The 22,427-nt window shown below is 41.5% G+C and overlaps 1 protein-coding gene across 1 annotated transcript in view; it reads right to left on the reverse strand.

Moving 5' to 3' along the window:
• Positions 1–872: 872 nt before the first annotated feature.
• hectd2 (HECT domain containing 2) overlaps positions 873–22,427 on the reverse strand; it is a 76,522-nt gene continuing 54,967 nt past the window's right edge. Inside the window, exons 18-22 of the mRNA XM_078160911.1 lie at positions 22,175–22,262; positions 19,592–19,698; positions 9,957–10,072; positions 7,729–7,872; positions 873–5,619 (exon numbers count right to left, since the gene is read on the reverse strand). Coding sequence (XP_078017037.1) covers positions 5,499–5,619; positions 7,729–7,872; positions 9,957–10,072; positions 19,592–19,698; positions 22,175–22,262 — 576 coding nt within the window. The 3' untranslated portion in view covers positions 873–5,498. The remainder of the gene's footprint in view (positions 5,620–7,728; positions 7,873–9,956; positions 10,073–19,591; positions 19,699–22,174; positions 22,263–22,427) is intronic.

Here is a 22,427-nt window from a genome sequence, read left to right on the forward strand (position 1 = left end):
GAAGCTCAATTTATTTATATTGATTCCCCACATCATCAATCTCAATACCCCAAAATGACACAGTAAAAACAGAATTTGAGGATTCTTTTTTTGCACATTCATTAAAAAGAAGGAAGCTGAAACATCAGTATTATCTGGACCAGATTTTCATTGAGCACATTCCTGTACTGTGCTCCACTGAGCTTTCCCTCAAATGTGACCAGTCCCCCCTCGTCCCTGCAGCTGAAAAACACCAGCATGTTGCTTCCACCATGCTTCACTGTGCAGGTGATGAACAGTGCCTAGTTTCTTCCAGACATGACCCTCAGAAGTGAGGCCAAACAATTCAGTATTCAGATTTGATAATCTTGTTTTTCGCAGTTTAAACTCTGGGAGGAGCTCTAGGAGGCCTGGTTGTTCTAAACATCTTTCACTTTGCTCTTGAGAACCTTCAATGACAATTTTTTGTGGCCTCAGATCTGTGCCTGGACACAATCCTCTCTCTGAGCTGTAGAGTTTCTGCTCTGCATTGTCAGCTTTGAGCCCTCAGACAGGTGTGTGCCATGTCCAATCAGCTGATTTACCACAGGTGGCCTCCAATCACGGTGAAGCAACACCTCAAACATGATCAAGAGAAATGGGAGGCACCTGAACTCAATTATAAGTGTCACAGCAGGGTCTTTTGTCATTTCGTATTATTCTGTTAAATAAATTTGCAAAATAAAATCCTGCTTTTGCTTTGTCATTATGGAAACTGAGTGTAGAAAAAAACTAGTAACTGACAAACAGCAGAAGACTGTGGTTGTTGTGTGTAGCTCCAAGTGTGAATATAACAGGATGTGCATGGACTGTATAAGCAGGTGTCTTGGACAAAAACGAGCACAGTCAGCAAACTTTTTCTTCGAGAGCAATGACCCCTCGCCCACTTTTACTGTAGATGCAGTACATACAGTACATTACACAAGACTAGCGCGACAGAGAAGCACAGTATATGTGGTCACTGATAGAATCATTACAAACTGTCGCAACACATGTTAAAATCAAACAGAACTTAGTGTACACAACATTTAACAGATACTGATGAACCTGAAGGTTTATGGTTGTTAAATAAAAAAGAGAAGCATCAGACATACACGACCTTTCGACTTTTAAGTGCTGTCTGCACTTTTCAAAACATATGACAAGTGAAAATAATTACATCTCAACAAATTCTTACAATCAGTTTGAACTATTTTCAAACAGACTTTTGCCCAGGTCTTCCTGCTACCTTTCCACTGTATAACCTGCACAGTTTGGTCCCATTTACAAATAACACACCTGATAAACATCTCAAAATAAAAAAAAAATCTATTTGTCCAAGCACGAGTTCCTGCGACATCATCTCCCATTTCATACCATAAAATATGTCCTTTTTGGATTTAGCAGGAGGACGCTGACATTTTTCTCCCAGTCAGCAGCTTGTTTGTACAAAGAGTCCAACGTGATGTGAATGTTGTGTGATGTCCTTGAGCAGATGCTTGGAGAAGAGTCTCTTCTGGCTCCTGCTGTTGCTCTGAACTTGTTCGTTAAATGACAGAAAGGACCCATTGTTGTTAAGCAGCCATGGACACTAAGCGGGACCGAGTCAATGAGTGACCCAGATCAGACTGATGTGAGCTGCTTTGCCGTTGCTTGGTTACTTCTGGGTCTTTGCCAGTTCGTCTTTAGGACTTTAGACATCTTACCATGGCAACCCACCATATATAGGACAATGCTGAGTGTTTAAAACCAGCGCTGCTCAGCTCCAGACAAGAGCTGGCAGTGACTTGAGAGCCAAAAAGTTACATAAAGCTTCACCAGAGGAAGAGCACTTCCATTTCATTGGATCCTCGACGCATTTTTGGCTACCGCTAATTATCACACAAAAGCCAAACCTCACTGTTCCACTTGGCTGCTCTATCAAAGCTCAGTGAGGTCTGATGCTGTGCAAGCAACTAGAGAGGCCTCTTTTAGCTGCTTCACATTAAATGCGTTTACATGCACTCAGTACCAGTTTACAGTCGGCTTTCTCCTGTCAGGCCTAGTTCACGTTACGTAACATTAAAAGTTGTCAGATAGCTGTACTGTTCCTGGCTGTTCTCATACACTATTCATACATAAGCATACAAAAATAATGCACCGTAAATTGTACATATCCCAAGTAATTAAGAGCCAGTAATGGGTGTATAACCAATGTAATCAGGAAGGCTGCGATCACAGAACCAATGCGTTGATGGGAGTAAAAAAAAGTTACTTTATACGGTATCTAACGTCAACCATGGGGCAATTATTCTAAGATATACTAATTATTATATGACGACACCTTGACTCTTTACACAACACACCTTCTTGTCTTGTAATTGGGAATCTTGAAGTTGTGGTTTTAACACTACGTGACTGTCTGTCAACAGGGTGTGTAGCGTCTGCGATGTGTCTCTGCTTACATCGTTGAACAGTTCACATATTGCTAACGTGTCCAGATTTGCAGGCACCAATTTGCCTCTGATGTGGGGATTTTACCACTGAGCCACAAAAAGTGTCAGAGAAAAATCAGGGCTGAAGTTGTGTAGTGTGAACTAGGCATAAGCTGATGTCATGTAACACAGGAACATGGTTTCTGTCATTGGGGTAGAACATTGGAGGAAGCTAGTTTCTCTGGCTAGATATCTCAAGAACGTTAATTTCTCTGCCATGTGTACAGATAACTGGGTGTCTAATTGTAAAAGTGACAGCAGAGCAGGTGGATTCAAGAAATAAAATTACATGTAGCAATGTGATTTTCTATTTTACAACTCCATATAAAGTCTGACAAAAAGTCTAAATAAGTTATCTTACACTGCAGGAAATCTGAAAGTTTGTAAAGGCAGGAAACCGTGACCTCTAACCAGACAGTTTAACTGATACTCTGACTCTGACTGCTGGTGTCCTGCATGTACAAGCTGATTTACTGTAACCAGGTTACATAAGTGCATGCAAATGTGTTTCTCTAGGTAACCTGGTTACTGAGTGCATGTAAACACACTGAGTACAAGCTCCACAATGAAAACACAAGAACAAGAAGCACCTGTTTCTGCTCGTGAAGTTCCATATTAACTGATTTTTGCAGCACCCACTGAAAAGAAAATTAAAATTCAAGAGGAGAAAAAAAAACATGACTTGCACTGAGTGCAGGTGAAAACATTTATACTGAACACAGCACATGTAAAAAGCAAATGGCCCATGATGTCGTCCTCAAACTACAGTTATTAGAGTTGTTTTGTTTCCCATATTTTATCTTTGAAGACTGAGAAGAGAGCTCAGTTACACACGAGAAAATGCTGGCATTATACGTTTCTTCCAACCATGAACACAGTTACATTTGCACGTTTCATTAGTGTCATGCCAACGTATCTAAAGTGAAGTAGTATTTGAGCTGATATTGTCATCTGGAGGTAGAGGGGATGGTGGATGGTGGGACACCTTGGTGAGATGCCTGCAGAGCTGCAGACCACTGTTTGAGACCAACAGAACAAAACTGGTTATGTTTAAGCAAGTCACTGCTGTGTTTCCAACAGCTTTTTAGGCACCAAATGTGGGTGTTTTTTCGCAACTCGTCAGTGTTTGTCCAGCAGATATAGTGCTACAAAAAGCTGTTTTTTTTTTTTTTTTTTTTTACAGATAAATCACTGCACTTCTGGTTGGGATTGTGCCCCCCAAAACTGGGTATTTTAAGCCAAAACAGGATCTTTTCCTAACCATAACCACACATTAACTACAGCATTGTTGCAACGTAAAGTTTCAATATATCTGCTACATAATACGGTGCAAATGTAACATGGTTTGCAGGCACGTATGATGCCAACATTTTTTCTGGTGACTGGGTTGGAGACACTCGTTTCCATTAAGTAAGGATGCAGGCAGACAATGTGAATCATTTTATATATTGCTGCAATAAAATCTATGACCACCTTTGGCAGCAAGAAATGATGTGGTCATTTGGATTTATGGACATATGTTGTCGTGTTTCCAAGATTGGATGAATAAGGAAATCTATAAGCACTAAATGCCACAAGTAGGTGCTTAACTGACGCTGCTTTGCAGGACTGTGTGTATGGTGTAATGTAATAATCAGTAAGTACTGAAGCTAAAATCACTGAAACATCTCAAACCTCAAATAACTAGTCTGACAATTCACCTACATGTACATACAGAAACAGAACAGGACATCAAGAAGATGGCCTCTTTCCCATCCTGCTTCATTTTCTGTACACTCAACACTCGACTACCAGTCAACATCTACCAGCTGCTCATCTCTCAGCCTCACGGCAGCCATGATACAACAATACAACATAAGAGAACCTAAACAAACACCGAACTGTGAATCAACAGCTCTGGTTCAACCGTACCATAATATTACAACAATTAAAACAAACATTTCTGCTGCAGCCTTTTGTTCAGTTAAACAGGCGGCAATGTCAAAAAAAACAACAAAACCTCACAAGACAATCTATATCTCATGATACACGATAGCATTCTTCTCCCAGCAAAGCTTTATGTCCTGATCATGTGCTAAGCTAAATGATATAAAACACATTTCCTATGCATTCATTAAAATATATTCAAAAAGTCACCAAAGCAGTGAAGTCAGAATTGACAGAAAACAGGAAATATCAAAACATACATATTAAATCTCGAGTACCCTCCAAAATTTACGTTTTTACTGACACTGTTCTACCTCTTATTATTTCTTTACCTCACACTCAGGGGTGTTAATATTGCTAGTTTAATGTAAGTAATTTGAGGATATGTATTTTGAACTCACGCCTGATTTTTGCCTCAGTTATCAGGACTTTATAATAGAGGCTCATTGAAAAGAGTGTCACAAAAGTAAATGTCATTGGTCGGCAGGTACCTGGTAATCTGTTAAAAAAATAGTTATATTGATTATATTTACCTGAGCAAAGCATCAACCTATTATAATTTAAGAGAAGTTAACCATTTAGTGATACAAGGTTTAAAAAAAAAACATATATACTGATATGTTTTTAATGGTATGGGACCTGATATATTTAAATGTTAGTTTATGAAACTGTGACTGTGATTTGATCAGTGGAGTTCCTGGAAGGCTGACACTGAAAGTTATCTTCTCAAACTCAAAAATATAATTGCCTTCAGGGTTGTCTTATCAAAGAGCTAAGACAGCCATGTGCAAATAAAGGATTTCTAGTATTTCTCTGTTTTTCTGCAGGGAATGTTCCCACATCTGCTGCAAATTTAAAAAACATCGACATGAGCAAACATCAGCCCGACTCCAAAATAACAACACAAACTGCGTTACAGTCCATGATAATATTGTCTGACATTAGAACCCATTTGCTGAGAACCTTGTTTCCTCTACAGTCTGATCCACGACCACAGAGATGCATGATGTGCAGTGCGGCAGTTGTGACGGATAGCTAGTGTTGCTAATAGGCTGTGTGTGTGAAAGTGTGAGTGTGTGTGTGTGTGTGTGTGTGGGCTGGTCACTCCAAGCCGAAGCCCTCAGCGTTGGAGATGGCGATGGTGAGTTTGTGTTTGAGCTCCTTCCTGGTTCGATACGGAGGCAGACAGATCTGATTAAAACAGGTGTGAGAGATCGGCAACCTGCAGAGACACAGAGAGAAAGGATGATATGATATGTTTTGAAACATTTACCTGTAAAAGTTTGAACATTTTTAACATTTCCCTAATGGTTCATGGAGGACATTTGAGCCAGTCTTCGATTTGTTTGAGGGTTAAGACTTGGTTTGAAAGTTCAGATTAGAATAACGTTCAGGTTGGGTTTAAGGGGTGGTATGGTGTTGCAGTGGTTAGCTCTGTCACCTCACAGCAAGATGGTTCCTAGTTTGAACCCAGGTGGGGGAGCCCTTCTGTGTGGAGTATGCATGTTCTCCCCGTGGGTTTTCTCCAGGTACTCCAGCTTCCTCCCACAGTCCAAAGACATGCAGGTTAACTGGTGACTCTAAATTGTCCGTAGGTGTGAATGTTCGTCTGTCTCTATGTGTCAGCCCTGCAATAGTCTGGCGGCCTGTCCAGGGTGCACGCTGCCCTTCGCCAAGTGTCAGCTGTTATAGGCTCCAGCGGTTACAGAAAAATTAATGACTGAATGAATGAGCAACCAAACTGACTTCAGAGAGCTAGCAGCGCTGGAGGCCCCCTGCTGCGTCGCCTCACGTCGCCCGACCAGCATGTCGGTTTTGCGCCTGCGTCTACACCAGGAGACGGTAGTTGTCTGTTCGTCATTCAAAAACGGAAACCGGAATACCGCCTTGACACTAATTAGCTAGTTAGCACATGAACAACACAATCCAGTGTTGAAAAAACGAAGCATATTTACAGTGCACCAGTGAACAGTAACACAAACCATCCCAAAATGTTTCTGACAAAGAGCTCAATGGCTAAAGACATATATTTTTACCTTACCTTTACCTTTTTGTTTTGGTCTCATTCCCTCTTGATATTAGCTTTTTGTTTACTGTCCTTTTCGGTTTCTCGTTTCGATTTCATTTGCTGATGGACTCCATTGTTGCCGACTCAACATGCTCATGAAGAGAGGCGGCCTACATTCTGACAGTGCAGCAAGTGGTGCAGAAGCACAGGCAAAGGGTTAGGCCTTTAGTTATAATGGTTAAGGTTAGGATAAGGGCTTGGGAAGACATGATTTCCACACAGGAATGGACAGACAAAAAAATGTGTGTGTGTGTGTGTGTGTGTAAAAGAAAAGAGGTGGGGCAGTTATTCACTGTTTGACTCAGATTCATGGTCTTTGTGGTTAAAGTACAACAGTGTGTCTTATCTCCTGCAGACTGCGGTTACAATCTGGTCAGCGCCACCTACAAAGACCAGACGTCATTTTGATAGTAACGCCTCGTCATGGGAGAACGGGGCCTCTTTCATTTCCACTCCATGCCCTGAACACCTGTTCTTGCACTATGTAACTCTGTGAGCGGGTCAGGTTGCCTGGGATAAGTGTGTGACGCTTTACGGCACCATGTCACACATGACGCTGGCTTGACTGCTGCCACTGATTTTCATTTTGTTTTTCTTAGGCATCATCTGCATGTGCATGATTCTGTGTGCTAATGCATGTTGACAGTTCGAAATAGGGATGAAAAAAATTGAAAAAGGGATTGCAACATAGGCTGTAACCTTATTGGTGTCATCCCTGTCATACAGAGTTTTGGAATTCTCCGGATGCCAAAAGTGACATTCAAACACTGGGCACACTATGTATATGGCAGATGGAATTGGACAGTTTTACGACAGTGGTGTACCACCCTGAGACTGTAGGGGCGCCAAATCCCCAAAATCCCAATTCTTGCATATTGTTGCTTCAATACTTGACCAGCTGTTTCTGCAGGGCGACTCAAACTTTAGATAATCAAATCAGAAAGTGAGGAGTCAGTGAAGGCTGTTGTTGTGTCATCGTGACTTTGTCACATTCTTTAGTCTGTAGATTGTGTGTGTTTGTGTAAGATATTGACAGTTATGTGTAAGGCCATGCTCTTCTCTCATTGTGTTGCTTCAGTGTAGCCTGTTTGAAGCAGTTAAAAAAATGCAAAGCCTTTATTCAGCTTCTGGGTAATCTGGCAGCAATATATTAAAGCAAGTGTGAATAGTGTCTCCCAGGAGCACTGTGTCAACAGGTTCTTTTACGCATGTTTAAAGTTGTCCGTGACCCAGCTGAGTTCTGGTGTCAGCTCTGGAACCTACCAGTCAGTTGAAACGTCGATCTTGGAGATTTTGAAGTTGAGGTCGGCCATTCCTCCGACGGGAACGCGGTCACTTCCTGTGGCGAAGTGCAGGAGCTTCTTCTGGAGCTCCAGAGGGAAGGCCAACACCACGTCCCAGAAACACCTGTGCAACACAAAAAATATGTATTTTGTTGCTGCAAAGAGGCCTCAGTGTGACCATGATCGAAGCTGCTGCAGGGAGGACGACAGTGCAGTGTGATACTGGGGTGGAGCTTTTCATTTCCAAATGAATGTGCTTTTTTTAACTGTTAAATACCGTAAAATTACCGTTAAACGATTGCCCTGCGAACAAGGAATACAAAGAGCCAGACTGTTTGCATGCAGTAAGTTTCTAAAATGACAGACTAAGAAACAGGTGAATCAGGTGAAAGCTAGACAATCAGACAGACAGACAGACAGAGAGACGAACGGACAGACAGACTGAATAGAAGTTACATAACAAGCCTGCAGCTGCTTGTTGCCAGCTGTCACCGCCATGCTGAGTTACTTTATCTGTGGCTGGCAAGTGCTGGCTCATTTTCATGCCCTACTGCAGGAAATACAAAAGGACTGAAGGACATCTGTGTGTGTTTGTGTGTGTTTATGTGTGTGTGTTTGTGTGAGAGGGGGAGAGAGAGAGAGAGAGAGAGAGAGAGAGAGTAACTTCCTGTTACAGCCTTGCAGCTGAAACACACTGCAAACCATTGCTCAATCATCACTGACTTTCACTTGAATAGAAAAATCAAACACTGGCTGAGAGAAAACAACGAGGCCACAATTCTATTTTCCAGTCCCATGCAGCAATGCAAGATAAAGGAGCCGAGCACCACTGATGTTTTGAGTTGTATACTTTGTTAAAAATAAGAATTGCAACTTAAAATAAGCAGACTGTCCTCACTATCAAACAAAAGCTGGACAGTGATTTTCTACTGCACAGTGGAATCAGTCTGTTAGTTTGTATTGAGCCGTTCGGTACAAGGCTTTCTGTTCAGTGCGCATTACAAACCAAACAATTTGTCAAACTGATCCCATGGCATTTGGAAGTTGAAATATACAGCTTAAACTGTGTTTAATATAACGTTCCACCCCTAAACCAAAACATTTTACTCCAGTGAGTCACGCTGGGAGGCAGCTATGCTAAACTGGGTCATTCCATGATGGTTAGTAACACCATCACCAGACCACACAATAACCTGTAGGGCTGGTGTTTGGGGCCACTTTAATTCCACTGTTAATTATGGGGACGATGGCCAAACATCTCAACTCATTTACGCTGTCATCACCCCAGTGTGAGCAACACAAACACTACGCGCTAACATCACCCCTGCAGTGTTTAGGCAGCCATTCCCCACTAAGCAAAAGAAATCACTGTGGCCATTTGTTGCCTTAGATTTATTGCCACGGATACAAGACTCTGTAGAGGAAAACACAGGCTTTATGAACATGCTTCATGTATTCAGGACCTGTTACCATATTCCTTCAGGAGTGCATTTCAGGCAGACTGTAATTCCTGCTTTGTACAAAAAAATAAACCCCTTCAAAGCCCAAATTATGATATTATGATGATGTTAGAAATTTAAAGAAAAAAAAAAAAAGAACATTTCAGAACTGTTGTACGACATCTATTGCACGTCTGTCTGTCCTGGAAGAGGGATCCCTCCTCAGTTGCTCTTCCTGAGGTTTCTATCATTTTCTTTTCCCGTTTAAGGGTTGTTCTAAGATAGTTTTTTCCTTATCCGCTGTGAGGGTCCTAAGGACAGTGGGATGTTGTATGCTGAAAAGCCCTCTGAGGCAAATTGTGGTTTGTGATATTGGGCGTTATAACTAAAATGAAAGTGAATTGAACTGAGTTGATAACTACGATGTTTTTGTTTTATATGCTGCTAAGGAGAGGACAAGTCTCTCAGGTATAGCTCCATCATTGTTTAAAGTGAAAAGAGATCATACTTTATGATCTTAGTTTTAAATAAATAAATAAATAAATAAATAAATAAATAAACTTTTGTATCAAAAACGCACTGAATCACGAATTCTACGAATTGTAACATTCCTGGAAAAAGATTTTGCAAATGTCTGTGTCATAGTTTCTTAAAACGGAATGGGAGGTGGTGTGAGTCACTGTATGAGCAGTGAGTGTGAAGTATGTGTGGACTTCCTCCAGAGCAGATTAAGGTCAATGTTAGTTGACAGGAAGTGCAGGCGTCTTACCGTACGGTGGTCTCGGTCTTGCTGTATCCCTCGTACTGTGCGGCTTTTTGCAGAGCGCTCATGTCAAGCTCTGGACTCCCACACACCAGCATCTCCACCTCCTCTGGCCGCAGCAACTGCACAAGCAAGAAACAGATTGTAAATAGTACTACTGCTAACACAATGGTATATGAGTAATGCAGAGGTTATGAGCAATTCAACTTAAAGTGACTTTTTGAGATTTGATTTTGATTTTCAAAGTCTTTTTGATGACTTTTCACGTCATCAAATAAATAAAAATCAGCATATCATGAAAACAAATAAAAATCAAGGACAGCCCGGGCGGCTCAAAAGGTAGAGCGCGTCGTCCACCAATCGGAAAATCAGTAGTTCAATCCCCGGCTCCTCTGGTCCGCATGTTGAAGCCTTCTTGGGCAAGATACTGAACCCCAAATTGCTCTTGATGGCTGTGAATGCGTGTGAATAGTTACTGACATACTGCATGGTGGCCTTGGCCACTAGCGTGTGAATGGGTGAATGTGATATGAAGTGTAAAAAGCACTTTGAGTGGTCAGAAGACTAGAATACACTACTCCATTTACATCTTATGAGTTAGATTTAGTTAATTGTTGTCATTATCTCATGTTAACACAATAAGATAATGTAAAAAATATGATTACAAAAAAATTATATAATCTATTGTAACAACACAACATAACGGAACATAAAATAACAGACGTAAAAGAATGTAATGTTGTGTGAAGAAAGACAATAAGAGCAGGTTTTGACACTTTAACCCCTGCAGTGTCAGTTCCGGGCTCAACCCACTCAGCTATGGCAACAGTGAAAAAACAGCTGAGCAGATGCAACACCAGCCTTTTGGCAGAATTTCCACTGAAACACGACAGTCATTGAACGCAATTTCCGCTGCCCGACTGGTGAAAGAAATTCATACAAGAGCAACACAACCAGTAATCTGGGAGGAGAAACAGGAAGTCCTGCCTCATCAGAGCAGCTGATCAGAGAAAATGTGTCAGTAAGTCAACTTCAAGAGGATTTCCTGTGATAGTGTCGGTTTCTTATTAACAGCCTTGTTTCTTTCTTAACAGCCTTGCAGAAGTGAAACTGCTTTGTGAGCCAGTTAATAACACGTTAATGTCTAACAAGCGTGCAGGCAGGTGGAATCTCATTCTGCATGTCACTCACATACTGTAGGTCACAAACACCAAAAACGCTCAACACTAGACTGGACGAGTACGACTGGGGTGTTCTTGTCAAGTTGGTTGTGGTTAAAAATCGGTGTTAAAAGTCACACTGGAGTGCTGTCCTAGTCTTTACCTTTTTATTATCCACATTACGGATCCAACACCCACTTTTCTTTTCTTTTTTTAATTTACTTTTTATTGACATTCAGTAACACATTTATTATGTACATTACTTCAATTATTAGTCACATAGTCTCAACCTGAGTGTCTTCTTTTTTTCTGAGATAAAAAGAAAGAAAAACAAAAACAAAAAAAAAAAAAACACAAATAAAGAAACACAACAAGAACATTAACACATAGGGAGTGAGATGAGGTTGTTGCCACTAATCAAAATCCGGCCTGCGCGGTATTATAAAGTCCATCCATTTCTTCCAATGTGCATTAAACAGGACCCTCTTGTAATTCACATCCGCTGTCATTCTCTCCATCCTGCATATGTCCATTGTGATGTCCATCCACATGTTCAGAGTTGGGCTCTCCTGTGAAAGCCATTTTTTCGTGAGGGCCTTTTTGCCACCAACAAAATACTAAACAGATATTTGTCTCTCTTTGGCCATTCTCCAGGCATGAGTCCAACAAATACAATTTTACTGTCCATAGGCAGGTGATATCCAAAACTTTCCTGTATTGCAATATGTATTCCCTTCCAGAACATTTTAATAATCTGACAGTCCTAAAAAACATGATAATGATATGCATTTCCACATTGGCAAGGTGTAATAAAATATCTTATCAGGCTTTTCCAGCCAAATTCCCTCCAACTCTGTGAGCTGCTACATTTCCATTGATATGCCCATATTGTCATCCATTCTTCCTCCGTTATATCTATTCCTCCCTCCATTTCCCATTTTGTTTTAATATATACAGTTGAGTGTGTTTTCAGGTTTGTAAGTCCTTTATAAAGACCTGAGATGATACCCCTATCTATATTTGAACCATATGCCCTTTTAAACAAGTCTAACAGCTGTTTGCTTGATTCTGATACACATTTTATCTTGTCACTGACAAAATGTCTCATCTGTAAGTAACGATAGAAATCCTGTGCTTCTAGTAAATATTTCTCTTTAATCCTTTCAAAACTAAGTAGTGTACCTTCCTTCATTATCTTACATAGAGCCGTTATTCCTTTATAGGCTACGTCCAATCCTTGAATCGAGTATCTAATTTATTTGGGGCAAAATGTCGATCATATGCGCACCACTTAAGGGTTGTTAAATCATCTTCTAATTTGTATTCTGTTATTACTGATTTCCAAGTTTTCAGAGTTAATTTGATCCATGGGTTTTCTATATTTTTTATGAAGTCTTGCAGGCTACTGTCAGCTAGAATTGCTTGTATGGGAATGGAGGTCAGGCCCGCTTCAATGCTTTTCCACTGAGCATCATATGAGGGATTACACCAGCATATCATAGGCTTTAATTGTGCTGCCCAACAGTACTCCCTGAGAGAAGGAAGGCCCCACCCCCCTTTTTCTTTAGTCAATTGTAAAGTCTTAAATCGGATTCGGGGCCTTTTACCTTGCCATATGTATCTGGACAAAATTTTATTCCATTCATTAAATTGTTTTTGGCTTATTTCTATTGGCAGAGTTTGAAATAAATATAATAATTTGGGTAGAATATTCATTTTAATCAAATCTATTCTTGAGGTAAAACTTAAATATGGGATTAGGTTCCATCTTGTTATATCGTCTTTAATTTTCCTTTGTATTGGTGAGTAATTGCGTTCTAATATTTCTGTGAGGTCCTTTGGTATTATTACTCCCAGGTATTTAAAATATTCTGTTTGCCATGATAGGTGGTACTTACTCATGATTTCTTCTGGTGGGCTATAATTGTCTTTAAGCAGTTGAGTTTTACTTATCTTGATCTTGTATCCTGATAATTGGCCATAGTGCTCAACGATTGCATTGGTTTAGGCAGAGAGTTTGTTGGATGGCACAGAAAGATCAAGATATCATCTGCATAGCAGACTAATTTATGCTCCTTCCCATAAATATTTATGCCTTTTATTTCTTTATTTTGTCTTATATATTGAGCAAATAATTCCAAGTATAGTGCAAATAATAGTGGTGAACATGCACAAGCCTGCCTTGTTCCTTTTTCCAGAAAAAAGCTCCAATCCACTGAGTCAAATGCCTTTTCCGCATCAATACTGATTATCATTGCTGTTATTTTATTCTTTTGAATGTGGTTAATAATTTGTAATGTCCGTCGTATATTAGCTTGCGTTTGGCGCTCTCGGATAAAGCCTGTCTGATCGTTATGTATCAAATTAGTTAAGAACTTTTCCAATCGTCTAGCTATGATAGAAGTAAACAGCCTATAATCTATATTAAGAACTGATATTGGTCTATAAGATCCACATTCTAATTTATCTTTATTTTCTTTTGGGATGACTGAGATTATTGCTTCTTTCCAGCTGGGTGGTGTTTGTGCCTTCTTTAGGACCCCGTTCAGTGTAGGAAGCATCACTGGTATTAGCTCTTCTTTTAGCTCCTTGTACCATTCTGCCGTATAGCCATCTGATCCTGGTGATTTATTTAATTTGAGTTCACTTATTGCTCATTTTAGTTCCTTTTCTGTTATCCAACACCCACTTTTCATGGTCTAATCATGAGTTGAGCATGTTGTGTTGTATCTTTAAACCTTTAAAACAACAATAATAATAATAAATGTGAAATACACTCAGTTATAAAGTACATAGTTCTATAGTTGCTCTGACACGAAGATACTAATGACAGTAGTTTACACACTTAATAAAAATACTTGTAACATTATGGCACCAGCAGTGATAACCCTTATACTGTGTATGACTTTGATGTTGCCATCTGAGATACTAGTTACCTGAAAAAAAACCCCAACACTGTATCACAATACCACAGCCTAAAACTAACATACACACCAGCTCCAAACCAAATACACATACACACCCACAATTAAACCACAGGCTGCTTTATCACATCCTCAGACGTCAGACAGTGTGTACGTGACTGATGGAATGCAAAGAAGAATCAGAGACATGCAGAATGAGAAACTGAAAGATGGACGCTACAGAGCAGACATGTCCCTCACAGTGAACTGATCCCAGTCAACACATAAATAAATAATGCAAATATACGTGTGTAACTTCTTAAAGTTGTGTTGTGATATATATACAACCTCCTGAGATACTCTGGGTTTGTTGCACCTTATACTTCATTCTGCTAAACTCAGACCTGTTGTCTTCTTCATGGACACTTTTTTGTGCCATCTAGTGGTAGTTAGAGCACAATAGACAAGGTGGCAGCCATCTCTGCCAAGTTAGTCTGCAGCCGATCCTGAAACAAAATTGGACAAGGTCCAAAACCTGATCACATTTAATGGTTGAAACTTGTTAATTTATGATTAATAATGTTTGTAGTTTCATATGGCAACGAATTCAGCAACAATAACAAGCTAAGACACTGTTAATTAGGTAGTACTCGTTTGAGGACATTGGGACTTTATTATTGTCTCATTTCAGGACATTGGGACTTTATTGTTGTCTCATTTGAGGACACTGGGACTTTATTGTCGTCTCATTTGAGGACATTGGGACTTTATTGTTGTCTCATTTGAGGACATTGAGACTCTATTGTGGTCTTGTTTGAGGCCGTTGGGACTTTATTATCGTCTCATTTGAGGACACTGGGACTTTATTATCGTCTCATTTGAGGACACTGGGACTTTATTGTAGTGTTGTATGGTATACTGGTACCAACGGTAGACCGCAGTACTAAAACACCACGGTACATATAACATAATGTTGGAGTACCGTACCTCATGGTACCACTACTGAGGGATAAGTTCAAAGTCCAATCACAAGAGGGTGAGTGTCCATGTGCCGTCCAACAATGGCGCCCGCTGGCCACCTGTCACTCAATATGCTGCTGCAGTGGTTTGTTTTCCAGTGACATTTCAGATATTAGCTGAGCTATTGAGTATCTTTAAGGAGTGACAGTTATTATTCATTTATTTTTACTTGTAGGCTAGATTTGTTTATATATGCTACAGTGATTTGTTTTCCACAGAGCTCTACAGTGCGAGCATTTTACTCGCATTTGCCACTAAAAATAGTTTTGTGCAAGCAAATGAAATAATTCAGGAGCACGCTGTGTGAGTACAGATTTCAATCAGCAGCAGAAATGAAAGGCGAATCCTGTCGGTTGTGGGTTGAACGGGGGTCACAGACAGGAATACGGCGGACCTGTCAAATACGGCAGCCATAGTGCTCCGCGGCGCAAGGTAGCGTGGTTTACCGTCGACCCAGAAGCCTGGCTCCAGGTCCAATAATTTCCTCTTTGTTGGTGTCACGACTGCCTAGTAGTACCTGAACAACCGAGCCGTGGCGGCACACAGGCATGTGGCGTGTCAGAGGAGAAACGGGCCGTTCACATTTCTCTCTGTGTGGCAGGTAACGGTCCACAAACCTCACCGCACTTTAGGGATTGTTCTTTACTCGTCAGGGGAGGAGGGTGGCTGGTTGATTTTTATTTTATTAATTTATTTTATATTGATCCCCCCTATGTTCATCACTTATTGATGCTGTTTTTGAAGTATGAATAAGTCAGTAAGTAATTTATTCCATTGAAATATCATTGATGTATTATAGAAAAGTGATTTATCTTTTTATAAATGACAAAAGGCACATCTGCCTCATTTTTGCTGTGGTATCGTGATACTACTCAGAACCATGATATTTTCACTGGTATCATACTGTGGGTCCCAATTTTGGTACCATGACAACTAGAGCTGCCACTAACGATTATTTTCATTGTCGACTAATCTGTCGATTATTTCTTCGATTAATCAACTAATCATTTCATTGAAAAATGTGTTAAAATGTTGAAAAATGTCGGTCTGTCTCGCCCTAACCCCAAAATTACGTCATCTAATGTCGTACTCACACCAAGGGGTTTTAGTTCACCGTCACGGGAGAGTGTGTAAAGCTGCCAATATTTGAACATAAGAAGCTGCATTTAGAGTATTTTGGGGTACTTTTATAGTACTTTTCTGTGAAAAATTACTCAAACCCATTAGTCGACTACTAAAATAGTCACTGATTATTTTAATAGTCGATTAGTCATAGATTAGTCGACTAATCGTGGCAGCCCTAATGACAGCACTACTTTATTGTGGTCTCGTTTGAGGACATTGGGACTTATCATCTTGGAGGCGGTCAAAAGTGGGTGAAAAGTTATCTCATCTGTACGGCTGAGACTTGTCCTCGCCATTTCAGTCCTCACAGTTTAGATCAGCCTGTCCCGTCACTGCCCCAGATTCAGCTGATAATCTGCAGTCAAACTGTCCTCTGTCCGTCTTATCTGCAGTCACACACACACTGAGCTATTTCACTGTGTTCCCTCTGCTGCAGATCAGAACGGAGGTGTGGCCTCCAGCTGCAATAAAAACGTACACAGCCCTGTATGGATCACTGTGAACTTGACTGAGCTGACCTGGGACCATAAATAACGCAATATGTAGGCCAGGACTCCAGGGGTCGGAGGTCAAAGGTCCTATATTCCAGCACTTCCATGTGCTTCTGTTGAAAGACTACACCATGACGTCAGAGGAACATTTTAGACATGTCTCTCAGCAGTGAGAACATAGCAGCAGCTAGTTTGGATGTATGTTGTGACTTTCTCTGCGGTGTATATTTGGGTCCCTCAGGGGCCTTTGAGCCTCTTCGGGGTCCCCAGAGTTCAACTCGCAACAACATGATCTGAAACAGCAGCTGTTTATCAGGGAGAGCTAACATTTAACTAAGGAGGAAAGCAAACAGAATTCACCGCCTGAACTCTATTTCTGATGGAGGAGGTGAAGGAAAGATTCAAAGTTCAGTTCGCTGGGGTGTCGGTGGCTTAGTGGTAGAGCAGGCGCCCCATGTACAAGGCTGTTGCCGCAGCGGCCCGGGTTCGACTCCAGCCTGTGGCCCTTTGCTGCATGTCACTCCCTCTCTCTCTCCCCCTTTCACACTTGTCTGTCCTGTCAAATAAAGGCTAAAGAAATGCCCCAAAAAATATGTTCAAAAAGTTCAGTTCGCTGATGTGTTCTCTGATCCAGGGGTCGCGTTAACCAGATATTCTCGGTCACTGACCGGTTTTTTACAACAATGACCGGAAAATCTGAAGGCCGTCGGTCATTTTGACTGGTTGCAATTACCACCCCTGCCCACTTGGCGGTGGAGTGCACAGTCAGTGGTTTAAGTGGCTGCCGTTTTCACACTGCAGAGAAAAAGTCATTCATCTGCTTCATGTAGCGTTGTTGACATAACGGCCTGGACCAGAGATATTGGATAAAGGAGATACCCCACTGTAGGCTTATCCAATGTTAAGAAAACGGTTACTCTTTCTGTCTCCTAAGTGGGCGTGGTTAACTCTCCCTCCAATCAGAGCTGTTCTCCCCCTCCTAATCCCCTCCCCACCACCTCGTGTTGAACAGAGGATCTGTGGATTACCTGTCTGCTTCCTTTGGGAATGAAAATACATTCTTCCTATTATTGCAGGCTATTGCTGCACAAAGCTTGGGCATTTTTTTAATTTATTATTAGCGGTAAATAACTGTTTGTAAGCTAACTGTGAAACTCTGATTTTACTGCCTGTTTATCAAGATCACGAGATCTCGTGAGAACTTGTTTTCTGAGATGGACAGGGCTCAAACAAAGTTAACTTTCTCTTGATCTGTGGGGATGAAAAATGCAGCTTTAGTGTCAGAATGTTGGTAAGATGTGTGGCTTGTGGAAAATGAACCCAATATTTACTTTAGTGACTATAGGGCGAAAGAATTGACCATAAATTGTGATCACGTTCATTTCCCTCATTGATGACAATACATTCAGAGCTGCCGCAAGTCTCCTACGGGGGCGTGGCGCTGACGTCACTGAACCAGGAAGTGAGATGAGTGGGGTATCTTGCTTTATCCAATATCTCTGCCTGGACACACCAGATGCGTTAGTGCCGCGGAGGCAGCGCATTTCTCCTGCGCTCTCCACGCCGGTTAAACATCGACTCCACTCGTCTGTTCCTGTCAGTACTCGTTTTTTCACTTCAACGGGTCATTTTAAACATGGGTAAGGCCATATTTTAATGACAATGACTTTCCTCTGGTTGTAACTGTTACACCAGTGTTGTGAATATTAGTGAAATATTAGGGTCCATGTAAACGCACCTTGTGACTGGTGAACGATTTCACTGTGACAAACGTGTCAAAGGTTCCTGGAAATTCCTATTCATAGATTATCTTGAAACAAGCCCGAGTAAGGTCACTGGATGAGTGGGCAGCTGTGGTTCAGTTCACTAAAAAGAAAGTTGGTTGATGTGATATCTCTTTTTTTTCCTTCAAAAACCATCTGATATTGAGTCGGCTGAGTCATATCCGCTCTGAGTGAGCAGGTGTGCAATGATGTGTGATCATCTTCAACTGATAACATTCTCAGACTGTGTAATCACAGGAAATTCAATATTTTTACTGACACAACAACGCTGTTTAAGAGAAGGGTGATGAAATCTGATGATCTGTAAACGATCTGAGCAAGTAAAGGAGTGAATATCAAATCCTCTTGAGTACCTAGCCTCACAGTCTATAAACACCTCTATGCATTTTTACCAGAACTCAACCAAGACTGGATTTCTGAGGCTAATACCATCCATCCATTTTCTAACCGCTTATCCTCTTGAGGGTTGCAGCTATCCCAGCTGACATTGGGCAAGAGACGGGGTACACCCTGGACAGGTTGCCAGACTATCGCAGGTCTGACACATAGAGACAGACAACCATTCACACTCACAATCAAACCTATGGACAATTTAGAGTCACCAATTAACCTGCATGTCTTTGGACTGTGGGAGGAAGCTGGAGTACCTGGAGAAAACCCACGCTGACACAGGGAGAACATGCAAACTCCACACAGAAGGGCTCCTACACCCGGGATCGAACCAGAAACCCTCTAGCTGTGAGGCGACAGTGCTAACCACCACACCACCATGCTGCCAGGCTAATACCAGTAATTTAGAATTTAAAAAATCCAATTAAGCTTGCCTGATATTGTGTCTAATATAATTAATGAGCAATGGGAAAAGTTGTTTTGCCATGTTACATGTGTTGTTTGTGATGTTGTCCTGGATGGAGCTTACTGCTAACTGTATGTCAGTGAATTAGCTTACTTATTGTCAGGAGGTGTCAGCGAGTGCGTACCACTGACCTACTGTAAAATGGTCGCAGCCTTCAGCAAACTATGTTTGAAGAGACACTGCAAACAGTGTTTACCTTTAATACCCAGAAACTGGAAGGACTGTCTAATGGAAAGTTTCCTTGTAACATTTGTGCAACAAACAACCAAGTCCTGACTGTTTCATTAACCCTGTGGACTCACCATGAGCGCATCAGAGGCACACACACTGTGGAAGCCGTGGTAGAAGGCAGCAAACTGCTTATAAATGGATTTATTCAGCAGGAAGTCGACGTAGAGCTGGACGTACTCTGTGGAGACAGAAGGAACACAATGGTGTGATTTTTACATATGTTCCATTACAAACTTTTACCCGTTCACCCCGCAGCCTGGACTCTTCCACTGAACACACAGAGGGATGTGGCAGAGCGCTGGACCTGGACGGCAATAAGAGCCGCTCGATGGAAAATGAGGTGTAATAAGTGAAGTCAAGCTGACGTCCTCGGCTCCACTTCACCCTCTTAAAAAGAACAAAGAAGCTTTTGAACCGAGCCAGTTTTCTGTGTCGCTGCTCTCGTGAAGTCAAACAGCACATGAGGAGGATTTAAACAGTCACTGGATTATAGACTTTACACACAGTGCCGCAGTTTTCTGACCAGTGCAGTGCTGTACTGATGGTAAAACATAAAGAGCACCTTGCATTGTGAAATGAAACAGTGGGTTTTTTTTGGTTGAAATAATAAACAACTGATGACCTTGACAACCAGCGGTCGTCAAGCTGTTATTGAGCATTGTCAAGGGATGCACCGGAACCAAAGAGGAGTAATAACAACAGTAGCGAGCGCTAGAGATAAGACAGACGCTGCTATTGGGGCTGATCTAAATCAACGTCTTATCAATATCGCAGAAATCGTAGGTTGTTTTACTTGTTGTTTTGTTGTTGTTGTTTTACTCTGCTCCACTCTTACGGCCTTTGCACACTGAGTCCATTTTTTTGGATGCCTTTTTTTAATCCGTCATCTGCACAGAAATCTTGCAGAGTGATACTGATGCATTTGATTGTTTTATTCATTGCGAAAATTCGAAATACGTGACAAATGAAAAGACACATTTACCTATCTGGCCGTCACCACTCCTTCCCTGTCTTTCATTTGGCACTGCAGCTGCATGAAGGGGCGGAGCTGTCCTCCACATTCTGTGTGTGGTCCACATCCTCCTCCTCTTCATCATCGTCCACCTGAATATCACTATCTGACCTGCTGAAAGTAGCTATCTGAGTAATGAAATGATTCTGTGCACCCTGCTCCTCTGCTTGTTGCGGATGTTCTTCACTGATTCTTGGTCAAACGACTCCAAAGGCTCTGTTCCTAAAATTTTAATGATGGATGGAAGTTTCGGACTCAGTGTTCAAACAAGATTGACACAACATGAGGTCATATTCATTTTTAAATGTGCGGCAAATTAGAACGAATAAACAGACTCAGTGTGCAAAGGCCTTTAAACTCCTGGCAAAACAAGCGTGTGAGCGTGGCTACACATCAGTGTGGACTTACAATGACGCTAGATTTAGGCAGATACCTTAGTCTGTTGTGATTGGTTAGGAAAATGGAAACAATATAAGTTGGCAATTCTGTCTGATATTAGGCACTGGCACTCGGCTTGTGGTGCTCAAAGGGCCACAAAAATACATCTGAAAAATTCAACAGCAATGTCTCTTTCCAGAAATCATGACCTGGTTACTCAATATAATCCACAGACCTTGTTGTGGGCAGTTTCATAGGAACTATTTTCCTTCCAGCGAATTACACCCACCAATGAATCACCGGGCAGAAGGAAGTGTGCATCTATTCATGGATGAGAGGCTCGTGCTCATGACAGAGCGAGATGTAATTGTACTGGCGTCCTCCTGAGCTGAGCTGTAATGTTAGCTGGCTTAGTGATGCATGGTGAGCTAGCAGCAGATGTACAGAGATGTACGCTACATGTAACTGCTCACAACAAGGTTTGTGGATTATCTCAAGTCACTGGGTCATGATTTCTGGAAAGAGACATCGCAAAATATTTCCTTGGTGCTTTGAGCACCATGGGCCGAGTGCCACCTAGTTCCATTATATTAGAGCGAGAGGACAGACATCTTGATGTGCGGTAACTTCAGCACTTGGCATCTCACTCCAAAACAATCTAGACTGATAAATAGCACCACAGATAAGAGTTTCCAATGTAAATACACCAGCTGTGCCCAGAGGTTCGCATCAATGACGGAGAGGGTGGCTGCTGCTGTCATGACCATGTAAGGGCATAATTTCTACAAGGGAAGGACCTTTTAACAATCCTTTTTTTCCTCTCATGTTTATAGTTTCAGACTGATTTTCTGCAGAAGAATATGTCAGAGGTAAGAGGCGACTGTAACCCAGACAGGCCCCAGCTCATGTTCCTCACTGTGAGTTTGAACTTCTAGAAGATATAAAGTTTCCTAACATAAAATGAACCACTGCAGCCATTCGTACTGAGACGTGGGTATTTTAAACATCAAGGAGACACGTGAAACTGGTACCGCATATAGCTGGGAGTAGTACTTGGTGGCGGTGTGGATGCTGGTATTGCATTGTGGAGCAATTCATTCTGAATTTAATGTTTGCATTCCAGCCTGAGCACTCAGCAGGATGCAGGTTCATGCAGGTATGATGGTGGTGTGTGTGTGCCAGTGAGCACGTTTGATAAACTCCTGAATCAGTCATGGATAAAGTCATGAAACACTCACTGCTGTGACCCTGAGTGTGGACTCACCCTTCCTGTTCTGCTTAGTGACGGGAATTTTGTCTCCTCCGGGCTTCAGGTTGTGGGATTTCACCACGCCCATCTCCTCCTGGAACACCTGGAACACACACAGAGACACAAAGCATGTCACACAGGTGATAAAGAACTTCACAAACTTGGTATTATCTCAAAGGAAAATGGTGGCCTACTTTCCAACACAGAACAACTTGTCATTTTAACACTTTGGTTTTTGTAGGATTATAAATGTAGGGTTAAATTTAAT

Source organism: Epinephelus lanceolatus, chromosome 17 (genome assembly GCF_041903045.1).
Source record: "Epinephelus lanceolatus isolate andai-2023 chromosome 17, ASM4190304v1, whole genome shotgun sequence".
In the NCBI taxonomy this organism is placed as follows: domain Eukaryota; kingdom Metazoa; phylum Chordata; class Actinopteri; order Perciformes; family Serranidae; genus Epinephelus; species Epinephelus lanceolatus.